Source organism: Otolemur garnettii, unplaced genomic scaffold (assembly GCF_000181295.1).
Source record: "Otolemur garnettii isolate 467f Iridium unplaced genomic scaffold, OtoGar3 scaffold00048, whole genome shotgun sequence".
Lineage (NCBI taxonomy): Eukaryota > Metazoa > Chordata > Mammalia > Primates > Galagidae > Otolemur > Otolemur garnettii.
Genome location: NW_003852443.1, coordinates 4,604,359 through 4,618,213, shown reverse-complemented (window position 1 = coordinate 4,618,213; position 13,855 = coordinate 4,604,359). Strand labels below are relative to the sequence as shown.

Here is a 13,855-nt window from a genome sequence, read left to right as displayed (position 1 = left end):
AAGTAGTTATTTTATAATTTAGGAACAATTAATCATAATTGAAAGAGAAGACAAAAATATTCCCTCAAATGTGGGAAACCAGAGTACTGAGCTTTGCTCTTAACTACAGCAGGAAATATCTGTTTGTTTATTACGACCCTACTCCTTCCACAGCCAGATTAACTTTCAAACAGAGTTTTCATTCCTTTTAGTAACAATTGTCACCCTGCCTTGTGGAAACTGATAATTTGCAGGGAGTTCAAGAAGAATGTTTGCGTAATTACTAGTGCCTGGCTTGTTCCCACAAAGTCGGTATGGACTCTTGGTGAACCAGTAACACTTTTAACCATAGAACCCTCATGCAGCGTGTGTTAACTGGTCAACCTGCGTTAAAGGTGATTTGAGGGACTATAAAATTTTACAGGAAGTGTTTCGTGTCACCATTAAATGTTTAAGAATGTCTCCTTCCTGATCCTAGGTTTCTTTTCATTCATGAGATGTGAGCCTCTGTTGATCTGTAGCACACTATAAAAAAGTAATCACTAGTTTTTCTGCTAGAAAGTGTTCTACAGGATGCAGGATAAGTAATGTGTTTTATAGACAAGATGAATAAGATTCACAACTTCATCAGTGTGGATTCATAAATCTCAAATACCTGCATGTTAAAAGTTCAAAATTCATCAGGCTATTGTGTAGATTTTCTCATAATAATTTAATTTTAAAATTTTATAGAAACTAGCCATCTAATTTTTTCTGTCTTCATAGCTCTATTTCCTTTAGTAGAGCTCAGGGGACTTTTTCTTTTTCTTTTTTTTTTGTTTTTTTGTTTTTCTTGCGTTTTTTTTTTTTGCAATTTATTTTAAGGTTCCCCCCATTTGGTTTTTTTTTTTTGCTTTGTGGGGCAGCATCCAAGTTGTGAGACTTATTTTAAAAGCACTTTTAAGGATTACATACTGACTTTATATGCAATTTTTAATAATTACCTGTACCTGCTATGAAATGTTTATTTAATCAAAAGAATCAGGTTAGTAAATGTACATATTTTGTAGCTTCTGAATTAAAGAAAGACAAAAAGGGCCATTTGGAACTCTTGCCAACCTGCTGTGGCTCTGTGGGCTGTGCTTGTCATCACCAAGGTAGTTAAAATGGAGTGTCCTTTTTGTAACATCCCACCTGCTCAACCTGGTGCACTGTAGTCGGTGATGGTAACTGGTAGAGCTGAATGTAAAGCAATAGCCAAAAATGGTTTACCAGAATCCTGTCTGAGTCTGGCAGAATCCCTGTTCTCTCTCCATTTTGTCCACCCTCAAACTTGCCAAGCCTTGTTCGCTTTGGCTTTATTTTAAAAATGCATTTCTGGTGAGTGAGGAAAGGTTTTGTACTGTGTTTTCAATGACTCACCCAAAATAACTCCATTCAACTTGTAAATGGTCCTATTCTGAATGCGGATTGTGTTTGTTCTGAGATGGGCATGAAGGAGCTGCAGAAGGGAGATTAGAGAAGGGAAATGTGGTGGGAGAGGCCGGTATAATTTATATTTATTCAGGTTCAGGCACATACCAAGAAAATTAATTTTTTAAAAAAGACATTGTGTGTGAGTGTGCATGTGTGTGTTTTAAAGAACCATCATGAGGTCTATACCATTTAAAGTTTTTTTCCAGCTACATTAGTAATAGATACACAGTTCATCCAGTCAGGAACTTTCCTTTTTCTGGTCTTCATAAAATGTAGCAGGGGAGATTTACATGCAAATATATAGTTCCAAATATACACAAAGTGAACTACTGATTTTTTGAAAGTTCTGCATGGCTCCAAAGAGAAAGTAATCATATAGGTAATATAACAGTTACAAGATAATCTTAAATATGGAAGACAAAATGTATCAATAATTTGATTACATAATAAGGCAGTGTTAACGCCGGATAATGCAATAATGACATCTTCCTGTTTTGTTGTATAGTATAGAAAAATCCTTAATATCATCTGGCACAGGGATACAGTGCGCATTGGATATGGATAGATAAACCTCTTTAAGAGCTTTTATGATTCAACATCAGAGAACTTTAAAAGCAACATTTTAGGGCAGGACTCAGAAGAAAAAGAAAAAGGACTGATCCAAACTTGAGAATGAAGGCTTCCCACATGAAAGCCAAAATGTTTGTAATTCATGTGTAACTACGTCCAGTAAAGAGGATTTCAAAACCTCCTCTCAGTTGTTTTGTGCATTCACAAAATAGACCAAATGAAGTTGATTCTGTTACATAATCTTGTTCCATTCTATTGTTGATGAAGAATAGATGAGCCATTCTTACCTGTTGCTCAGAAACACCAGAGAATTGAGCCAACAAAAAGAAAACCAACTGGCCAACGTTTCACTGCAGAAAGGGCACATTTTGCATTGTGTGGCAAACCGAAGAAATTGTGATCTGAGAGTAAGTGATACAACTGACAGGACTTTCACATGCAGTCAGAAAGTATAGCCACTGACAACGTAGTTTGCGGAACTAATTTGCGAGGGAAATTTCTAGTGGTATTAACACCTTGTTTTTCTGGGGTATACTTGGGGAAATGAGAGAAATAAAAATAATAGATTGTACAGTAATGCTTTCTTATGAGGAAAAGCAACTAATTTTTGGTAATGCAGAAAAACTCCAAGAATATGCAATAACTATGAATTATAGGCCTATAATTCAATATTCAATTGAAATAATCAATTTTATCACTTTAAAATGGATACTATAATTGGAGATATTAAAACAAGAAATATTTTATTGATTAATAATAACCTATAGGACTATATCAAAGAATCAAAGTCAGATTAACTACTTGTCTTCATAGTTAAATTATGGTATCTATAAATAAATCTCTGAAAAATATTTGAAGAGTTTACTCAAATATTTTCCCTTGGGGGGAGGGAAGGTGGAGAGGGTGGAGGGAGAGGGATTTGAGGGTTCTCTTCTGTGGTTCATCTTGCAAGGGTACAAGTGAATCTTTCTATGAGTAGAATATGAATGTTTTGACATAATAACTAAGAAAGTTACATGAAGGCTATGTTAACCAGTTTGATGGAAGTGTCTTGGATTGTGTGTGAAAACACCACACTGTACCCCCAAAGTGCATTAATGTACACAGTTACCATTCAATAAAAAAAAAAAATATTTTCCCTTCATTCTCTTTCAAATTATTCTACTTGTATCCCTGGAAATATTAACAGATATAATGGGAAGCCCCAAAGATTTCCAATTGAAATAAATGTTAGAACTACTAGGTTAAAAAAAATTACAAATTTTAGTTAAAAAATAAATGTGAAGACTTTTCAAGTTTTTAACATTCATTGTGACTGTTGAGAAGATGGAAGAAAAGGAGGGGATTAATATGCAGGGTTTTTCATACTTATTTCATATAGAATTATTTTCTCGAGACAACTGTATTAAAATATAAAATGCTACTCTACTTAATTAGCCTGAATTTTTTTTTTTGCCATTTTTTTGGCCAGGGCTGGGTTTGAACCCGCCACCTCCGTTATATGGTGCTGGTGCCCTACTCCTTTGAGCCACAGGCACCACCTACTTAGCCTGAAATTTTACTTGCCTTAACCTTCCCAGCTCCCTTTTGTCTTAATAACTCCAATAATTAAACCAAGAATAATGTTTCAATTATGATTTAAGTTTTTCCATTTCAAAGTGCCTGATTTAACCAGGGTATGTTTTCCATTCTAACCAGCACTTACACCAGTTTTAATGTACAGCTGCATAAACTTGAAGATAGATGTCATTTACCAGTATTAGAATAACCCCCCCATAATGAAATTGATTATTTTTGCCTTCTGCAATATAAATCTAATAGCTGTACTGAGCACCTACATTATTTCATGACATCTTCAGATTAGCTTGGGAAGGTAGTTATTACAACTGCTATTTCAAAAATGAGAAAAGTCATCGCTTTGAGATATGAGCTACCTTACCCTAGTAAGCTGTATGGCCAGGCCAAACACACCCTGGGCCATACAGCTGAGAAAAGAGGGGAGAAGATTCAACCAGACACCAAATACTGTTCCCACTAGATCATGCTGGATGGAATTCTCCACATTTAGTATAAATCTGTTTCTTCTTTCACCTTACAAGCATTAGGACTCAGACAATATCCTTTTTATTGAGCTTTGCAATGTAGACTAGCAGTTGGTCCATAATACAGTGTATTTTTGGAAGAAAAAAATCCTTGAAGATGCAAACATGTAGATTCTCCTCATGTGTAGCATTCATTACTGAATAAATAAAACACTTTGGGCATTTAAAAAATCTCAGAGTTGAAAATAGGATGGAAATTCCTTACTTCTCAAAGCAATAACATGCTATTTCAAGAATGTCCTTCTCTATTATTTCTTGATCCTCAACAGTTTGCTTTGAAAATTGTCAGGCAGCAGAAAACAGACATTTGTGCTAATTGGAGATCCAATAATTGTTATACTCTATTATATTGTAACCTGCTGGCATTTTTTTTTCTTCTTTTATTATTTGAATCTGGTAGTTTGATTTTAAAATATAAACCGTGGTTCACTGTTGCCTTTCTCAAGAACTCTGTGTTGCCGTTGTCTAAAAGTGTATTTAAACAACTGCAAAACTAAATAAACTATAACAATCATCATACAAGTAACATGAAAAAAATATTTTATCCATTTAGGTGTTTATTCGGAAGACATAAAAATAGAAAATGTACATAAAGAGGACTCATTTTCCCTTTTGGGTTCAGCTCTGTACTTAAAACTGTAAGGGGTGCAAGAAGAATACTAAGGAAAGTTCCTGGATCTCTCACAGTTTACAATTTGGCTAGTAAGCCAAACATACCCTCCAGGGCCAGTCATATCATTTACTGCACAGTTCAGTCTGGAAATAAATGACATGTAGACATTCTGTTACATATCGGAAAACTGTGGAAGGGATGTGATCAGGAGTGGTGGAACCATGGAGTCAAAAAGTTCTGGGTCATGTGGATTCTGAAAGTAATGAAGATATTGGGCAAAAACAACAGGAATGAATTTAGAGGCAAGAACAGAGAGTTAGGAACAGCATGTGGATAATATAGAACTGAAGCTAGAAGCCCCAGAGGGACACGGTGGGATCCTTAAAGGCCCTGCATGAAACTGTGAAGACCGCATATTTTCTGGCATTTGACCCGCCCTTTCAATGCCTTTTCTCTAAGTACCTCCTTTCCTCCCTCCCTCTCTTTAATTACCTTCTGCACAGGCAGCTAGATTTTGGCCTTTTTTTGGGAGGGGGGGACCACTAACCTGTTACCTGTGTTGTTCTATAGGACTCCTGAAGCCTGAAAAGCCTTACAGGTTCAAAGAAATGTTCTCTAATAGTAAAACTTCAAGCCAGAGATATTAGTATCACTGTTCTAGTTACACTTACCTTTTTTAGTAAATATATAAGGTCCTGGGGAATATTATGATGGTTCTAAAAAGCTAGTCTTGATTTGGGATTTGATTTTGAGGATATTAGTAAACCATTAAGAAATAGAGAAACATTCTGAGAATTATAAATTGGGAGCAATGTGCTAGAAGGGAGATAGGAAAGAATGCAGGCAGGAAAATCAGTGTGGTATTTCAGTAGTCTATGACTTATGTATAAATGTCTGGACAAAAACTAGGCACCATTTCATTCCCAGGACATTTTATATTCTAAATTGTACACAAACTACCATTTCCTTTACCTATCAATGACAATACGTTTAGTCACTTTGTAACCTGAATGTTTCCATTAGGAATTTTGCCATGATTTTATGGTAAAAAATCATTTGATTTTAATTTCAAATGAAATAAACTTCTTCCTTAAAATACTATGTTTATGAAAAAATATTCTTTACAATTACGTTAAGATCAAAAAATGTTCTAACTTGTTTTTCAGAGTATAGGCAAGTACAATAAAATATTGGAAGGCTTCCTTCTATGTGTAGATAGTTTAGATGTAACATTTAAGGGACTTTGTTGCTTGTTGTCACACTGTGTCTGACTTTGGATAGAATTTGAGTCTTTTTGATAATGAATTTTTTAAATAACAAAAGGGAAAGCTGAAGCTCATTTTAAAAATAGTTGTGAACCCCGTCATCACTTTCTTGTAGCATCTTGTCTCACCCAAATCCAAGCAATTATTTCCTACACTGTCTCAATCATTCTTTGCTCTATGCTCCTACACTTCAATGTGAAGCTCTGAGATCAAATATTCTTTCACAGTTCATTTCCGCACAGAACACAACCACGATAAATAACTTCAAGAAGGAAAGCCCTCCACGAAGCTTAGTCTTTTCCAGTTTTGACATTTTGGCAATACCAATCACTCGTCTCCCTTTCATCCTTACCAAAATTCCTCGGACACTAAATATCCTACGTTCAGGAGGCTCTTCAATGAATACCTTTCAGGGACCCCAGTCACACACTTCTTTTCAAGCTGGGGCGTTCTGTAAGACTCCCAACTTTACTACTATTTCTGGATGGGGGAGGAACAGTTGAGAGAAGAAAAGATTATTAACAGACAAATCTTGCCTGCTCCACGGGCAGTGGCGGGGGCGGGACCTGAGGGCCCGGTGGCCCCCGCCCCTCCCCTCGCCCCCGCCCCTCCCCGCGCGTCCCCGGCCGGAAGGGGGCGTGGCGCGCCGCCGCGGGAAGGCGGGCGGGCTCGGCGGCGCGCCGGCCCCAGGCGCGTCGGGCGGGGGCGCGGGATGAGGCGGAGGCCGGGCCGCGCTCGGCTCCCAGCTCCCAGCCGCGCTCCCTCTGGCCACTCGCGCTCCCGCGCCGCGCCCGGCCGGCTTCATGTGAAGCGCCGGCCCTCCGCCCCCTCCCTCCCCTTCCTACCCTCCCTCCCTCCCTGTCCCCTCCTCCTCCTACTCCTATCCTCCTCCTCCTCCTCCTCCTCCTCCGGCGCCCGCTTCAGCTCCCCGGGGCCCCCTGCCCGGCCGGGCGCTGACAGCAAGGGCGGGGGTCCCCGCCGCCGCCGTATCTCGCGCAGGCTCCAGCTGGGGCAGCGGAGCCCCCGGTGCGGCCATGGACCGGCCGTCCTCGGCGGAGGCGGAGGAGGAACTGGAGTGGCAAGTGGCGAGTCGCAGGAGGAAGGCCTGGGCCAAGTGCCGCAGCTCCTGGCAAGCGTCGGAGACGGAGGATCTGTCCACAGAAGCGACGACGCAGGACGAGGACGAGGACGACGAGGAGGACCTCCCAAGCGCGAAGCTGCCGGCGGCCCCAGAGAGAGGTCAGTGCGCCCAGCGAGCCGCGCAGGCCGGGGGTGCTGGAGGGCCGGGGAAAGTCTCGTGCGCCCTGGGCGTCTGCGGAGAGCGACTCGGGGCTTGATAGGCCGAGGGGAGAGGGGACGCTTCCGACCTTTAAACGCGCGCGCTTGGCAAGGCGTCTCCAGAGTCAACATAGACACCTGGATGCCATCTGATTTCCCTTCTGACGGACGCTAAGACGTTGCTTAGGCTGCATTTTGCCCCCAGGAGACTTTCCCACTTGTCCAGGTGACCTGCCTTCGGCCTCCCTCTGGGGTCGGTAACGAACTGTCCCCTCGCTTTTTCCCGCAGGAAACGTGCCCAACGAGAAGATCGCCATATGGCTCAAGGACTGCCGGTGAGTCCGTACTCTCGCTGCCTGGGTTCTGGAGGGAGATCCGTGTTGATGGGACAGCCAAGAAGAGTGACTCGGGCCTCGTCGCTGTGGGTCCCGTGGTCGTCTTAAGCTATAAACCGGAAAGAGAGTCGGCGGATAGCTTCCTCCTTTAAGCGATTAGAAATGGAAGTACTGTGAGTGCTGATTATTTGGTGACAGTTGTTAAGACTTAGGTTGTCGGTGCATGATGTTGGCATCAACGATCAAAAACCTGAAACACATAGTAATGCTGAATTATGTTCGTTCTCTTTTTATTTGAAAGAATTCTCATATTTCACAGGGTATTTTGCTTTTGTTTGGCGTGTTTATAACTGGCATCGAATCGTTGCCCTTTTGGGTGAGTGTTAGGTGAATTTAATTTACTTAACTGCCCTAAAAGGGCTCTAATTTTGTTTCTGTTCCTTCATTTTGTTGAGGGAACTATTAAAACTAGCTAAGTTTGTTTTTGTAGTTTACTTCTTGGACTTGGATTTGTCAAATGGCCCTGGAGTTCACAGAAGGGAAATAAAGCTTTACAGGCATTCAGACTGCCTAAGTCTGTTTAATTACATGCTTTGGCAACTGGTAAGAAAAATGTTTGACAAGTAAATCTGACTGCAGTGAAGGTGCTCGCTTCATATTTTAAAGTTTTTTTCCAATTTATTTGCTACGTGTAAAATCTTACATGAACAATGTAGTTTTTGCTTTTGTTGGTGTTGGCTTCTGAGGATATTTTTTCTCAGTATAGGTTTCTCTTTTTCAGCTTCTAGAGTTAGGGAAGTTACTTTGTCTTCTTTTTTTTGAAAGTGATTCTCATTTATGCCAGTTTATTTTTCTCCCCTAAAGGCAGGTATAATAAAACACTGGCTACTACTATGTTAATGCCTGATTTTGATGAATTGACTGGAACCTTTACTGAATACTCTTAACTACAGCACTCCTTACCCTTTTTTGGAGGTGTTATAGACCCTTCTGAGATACCATGAAATGTTTGGAACATGTCTTTAAAGTTTCACAGACTAACATACCACTTGAAGTCCTTGGAGCCCAGAGTAACCCTCTGATTTTCAAATTCAAGAATATAGCCTTGATATTAGGTGGTTCTACTCAGAGCACATCAAGAAATTATATGAGGCAGGCACCATGGCTCACACCTGTAATCCCAGCACTTGGGAGGCCGAGGTGAGTGGATTGTCTGAGCTCACAGGTTGGAGACCAGCCTAAGGCAGAGCAAGACCTCATCTCTAAAAAATATGAGGGCCTTGTGGCATGGGCCTGTCATCCCAGCTATTTGGGAGGCTGAGGCAAGAGAATCGCTTGAGCCCAAAAGTTTGAGGTTGCTGTGAGCAATGATGCCACAGCACTTTACCAAAGGTGACAAAGTGAAACTCTTTCTCAAAAAAAAAAAAAAAAAAAAGGAATTATATGTGCCACTGGGTCATTTAATTGTAAAGTACTGAAATAGCATAAAACCCAGAAGATTGAAATTTTTAAATAAGCATCTTCAGGACCTTTCAGATCTAGCCTTTAAGATCTATCTTTCAAGTTTCTCATTAGAAATATGCCTAAAGAGGATATTTTGTTACTTTTACTGAGATGGTCTAAAACCTTTCATCTTATTCTTGATTTAAACACAGTCCTAAGTACAGTATTGGCTTCCTCTTAACTCTTGGTATCTTAAAATAGGTTTGGCTTCAAAATAAATTTATAGAGTTTTATTGTTTAAATTGAAGTGTATGTTCAAAAGAGTAAAAAAAATTAAAAGCAAGAGAAGAATCACTTTATTTTTTGATGCATAAAAATTAAGATTGTATAAGAGATCGTATCAAATGGACAGTAAATAAGTACATTTTTTAAGATAAATAGAATAGGCAAATGTTGATATTTACCAGGACATAATCATCCCTGAAGATTCCAGAAGTTTTGTTCTTCATACTGATTTATGTGAGCAGATTCTGTAGTCTGCTGTTCCTTCTCTCATAGGTTTCCTTTTTGTTTCCTATAATTGCACTTATTCCATACAAAGGCATCATTCATTTGTAACCAGGAAAGCTAGAACAAGTAGTCTTTTAATGTCGACTATAATATCATGGATTCAACTGCTAGGATATGTTGCAACTGTATTTTTTTTTAACATAGCAATTTAAGTTCCTTGCCAGAGTTGGGCATCTGTATATTTTGTACATTATGTACAAATGACCTTAGAATACCATTTTCTCCCATGATGCGTCCTTAAATATTTTCTGTTTTTTTTATTGCTATCCATATTCTGAACAAAGATACCATATTTCTTTCTTTGAAAGGAATCCTTATTTTTTTTTTTAACTAAGTGGAAACAAATTGCTTGAGTTACCATTTAAGAAAGAATAGCGATTTTGATGGAATTTGGAAAGGAGAATCTCACTCTATCAGAAAGAGTGAGATTTGTTTTTGAAGGGGAATGCCATTTATAGTCTGCTTATTTGCCATTTTCTGTTAGCATGTAGACCAGTAGAAATATCTGCTGGTGGAATAATACAGTGTTTTGATCTAACTAAGAAAATAGCCATCAGGAAAGAAAAATGACCTTTTAATGGTATAAATTAGAATATTATTAAAATATACACAAAAACTTAAAGGTTTTATTAATTGCTTGTGATTCTTTGACATTTCAAAAGCACTAATTTTCAAAGAACAGCCATTGCTTGCAGAAAGTTGTAACATTTAATTCCCATTTTAGTAACATTTTTTTGAAACATATTTTCATGATTTATCCCAGGTCTGATGTGAATTTTTAACAAGAATAAGGAAGAAAAGTTTGCATCACAAAATAGAATTTTCAAAATAAAACATTGTGTTCTTTACTATAACTAAGTTTTGAGAGAACTCCGAGTACTTTTGTATTTGAAAAAAGAAATTTCTAAGTCATTTCTATTTGCCCTACAAGAATGTGAAAAAATTTTAGTAGTGGCTATCAAGCCAACTTTTCAGTACTTTCCAAAGTTAAATGAAGACTATATGTATTTTTCAGTTTAAAATCAGAAAAGTGAATCCCAGGCTTCTCCATTTACGTTGAAAAGATAGTTGTTGGGCAAGGGAGGCAGTAGGTGGTGCTCTGAGATGCTAGTGATTAACGTAAGGTTTAAGGAAAGTGTTGAGCCTTCTGGCTAATTACGCTGAACTTTTAAATTTTTTGAAGTTACTACTGAAGATTCATTTTCTCCAAATTCTGTTTTCTGTATCTATGGATGGGATTGAGAGGAGCAGACATTTTCTTAATACCTAGTGTCATTCTGTTCTTTTGTTTTGTTTTGTGTTTGCAAAGAAATTGTCAAATCATGTAATTTGTAATTGCCATTCCTGCTCTTAAGTGCTCTTAATTGCTGGCAGATCAAACATGTGATAAAATCATTCCCAGTAAACTGACTTGACAGTAGGTATTTGCTTAGTTAGTAGAATATTACTTATGTAATCCACTTGCATGCCTTGTGTGTTTTGGGAGGAGAGTTTAACTGTGATTAGAAGTGTGCATAGCTGTAATCCTTTAAGTAAGGCTGTATAGTGACAACTGTTCCAGACAACTTTTCCCGAGACTAAGGTTTATATGTTTATGTGCTTTTAGTACACCTTTGGGAGCCTCACTGGATGAGCAAAGCAGTAGTACACTCAAGGGTAAGAGAAAGTTGCCTTTCTAAATCTATTCTATAGTCTTACTTCATTTGCTCTCTGGGTGAAACTGTATATATATGAGTTATAAAAAGTGAATCAGTTCATGTTTACAAAATTTGTTGTTTAGAGCTAAAAGCCAAAAGGGAGAAACATTATTATAAACCATAAAGTGGTGCATTTAAGCAAATTACTGAACCTTTCCACAATGTGAAACTTATATTTTTATTGTCCAGTTAGATATTATAAAGACTAATTAAATATGTGATATGTAAATATAAGGAAAATACGTATGGAGTGAAGTAGAGTTGAGTCAACTTTAGTGCAGTATTTCTTTGCTTACATTAACTGAAATTGCCACACCTGAAATTTTACCACCTGTGCAAGACAGAATTCTAAAGTTCAAAGTACAACAAGAATGTGCAGGTAGTGGCAAGGCATATAAAAAACATTTACAGTGTCGGGAAAATCTAGCTTTTGTGCTCCTGAGGTAGGTAGGAAGAGTGATTGCTTTGGGATCTGGTTTTCCGTGAAACTTAGGGGAAGATACATTATCTAATTGAACATCTTCAAAGGTGTGCTGAGTATAAATTAGGTTGCTGATTGGCTTCTGAGAACTTTACATGGCTGCACATGAGTCTTACAATAAAGTAAAAAGGTATATTTCTTGAAATTATATAATCAGATTAATTTTGAACTACATTCCCATCTGAAACATTTTGCAGCATATTATAAAATATTTTCCTGGGTCTATTTGTTTTAGCTATATGGGAATTGGGAAGAACAAAACCCCAAGATGAACGTTCTGAATTTTCAAATGTTTCTTTCAGGTGTGCTTGTGAGAAATGGGGGCAGTTTTGAAGATGATTTGTCTTTGGGAGCTGAAGGTATGTTGGCAAGAATGATATTTTTGTATACTTTCCAAATTAACAAAAAATGTAAAAGTTGAGGACTTTCGGGTTATGATCCTCAGAGCTGTATTTAAAGGTCTTAAAAATGACTAAGACACTTTTCATAGTACCTTTGTTAATAGGTTAATAATCTAGCCATTGCCGTAAGATAACGTGTAGGAATGGCTCTGAAAAACCATTGTGAAATGTGTCTTACTTGGACTTACGTGCTTAAAGGAACTGTTGCTGACGGAGTGTGGTAATATAACTGAGGGAAGAATCCTCCTAAAGAAGGAAGGAAGCTTAAATATTTATGCATGAGAAAACGAAATGGAAGCTTATTTTTAGTGTGAAGTAGACTCATGTCATACAGCTGTAGCTCGTCTTTCTATATTGCATTTAGTATCTCATTTTCCCCTTCCTCTTTTTACTGATTTTTAGAAGATTAAAGGACAAAGGAGAAATAGCAGAATTAGTAGAATTTAATTAGAAACCATTGTGCTGGCACCAATTCCAGAGTGCATTAGTATTTTTAAAAGTTGTGCTATTTTTAAATTTTTACAGGTTATGTAATGTTTTCTAGTGGATTTATAAGACAGGTTTCCACCACATGAAACTAAGAGTTTTTAATTATTTTACTGGTATTTTTAAAAGCTAATTTATAGCTTATTGGTTGTACTTCAGTTTTATCAGTTTGAATAGGTTATAGAGCTGGGTTATTAATGTGTGTGTGTATATATATTTAATTAATTTTATTAAATCTTTAAACCTTGTAAGTTGATGAATAATGAATTTATCTGCTGAGATTAATATCCTTCATCTTTTGTTGTTTTAAATCTGTCAGCAAAATAGAATACTTATTTAAAATCTTCTAACATTGAAAATTTTAGAATATGTGGATATATTGGTTTTTATTATTTTTGTCAATATGTTTTCAAGGAACAAATATTGGGGTGAGCTTATACTTACTGCTTCCTAATTAGTACAGTTGGAACATGTTGTCAATCCCTTATTAAAACGTACTTCAGTATTTCTATAAATAGTACTTTTGATATCTGCTTTGTTAGTTTCATAATATTAAATAATGGAGCTATTGGGGGTTTTTTTAACTGAAAATTACATGTATTTCAAGGCTTTTTTCATTCATTAAATAAATATTTCCTGAGGGCTGTGTGTTAGGCATCTTTGTGGTGGATATACAAAACAACAAAATTGCCATGACTTTGCAGTTTGGAAATGAAAAAAAAAGATCAAATGTGCTGAAAGAGATATGTCTGTACTTAATCCCATTCAAGTGTGCTGAAATAGATATGGCTATAATTCCATTCTCTACATTTGTCTATAAAGGTTAAATGCAATAAATGTAACTCACTCTAGACATTAACAGCACCTATTTTTTAATTTAGGGTAAAGTTGAAAGGCAATTCATATTTATTTATTTATTTATTTTTCAAGGCAATTTTTAAAAGAAAATGTATATTGAAATGAGTAGAAGTTTTTAAATTATGTGCATGAAAAATCAGTTGTATTAAAAAATCCATATTAGAAATTAATGTATACTGTTGCTGCATTTAGTGTTAAATCATGTTTGCTCTTGTAATATTCTCCATAAAAAGCTTTTAATAATTAGCAGCCCCTATAAGTCTTCTTCATGACTTATTTTTAACCTGTTAAGGAAATTTAATTGGTATTTATAGGTCATTTT

General features: G+C 37.3%; 1 protein-coding gene across 2 annotated transcripts in view; it reads left to right on the top strand.

The window, feature by feature from the left end:
- Positions 1-6,758: 6,758 nt before the first annotated feature.
- The window catches only part of SSFA2 (sperm specific antigen 2), a 35,486-nt gene continuing 28,389 nt past the window's right edge, over positions 6,759-13,855 (top strand). For both annotated transcript variants that reach the window (XM_003791462.3, XM_023514162.1), the window contains exons 1-4: positions 6,759-7,223; positions 7,552-7,597; positions 11,217-11,266; positions 12,091-12,147. In XM_003791462.3, the coding sequence (XP_003791510.1) occupies positions 7,019-7,223; positions 7,552-7,597; positions 11,217-11,266; positions 12,091-12,147 (358 nt within the window). In that variant the 5' untranslated portion in view covers positions 6,759-7,018. The remainder of the gene's footprint in view (positions 7,224-7,551; positions 7,598-11,216; positions 11,267-12,090; positions 12,148-13,855) is intronic.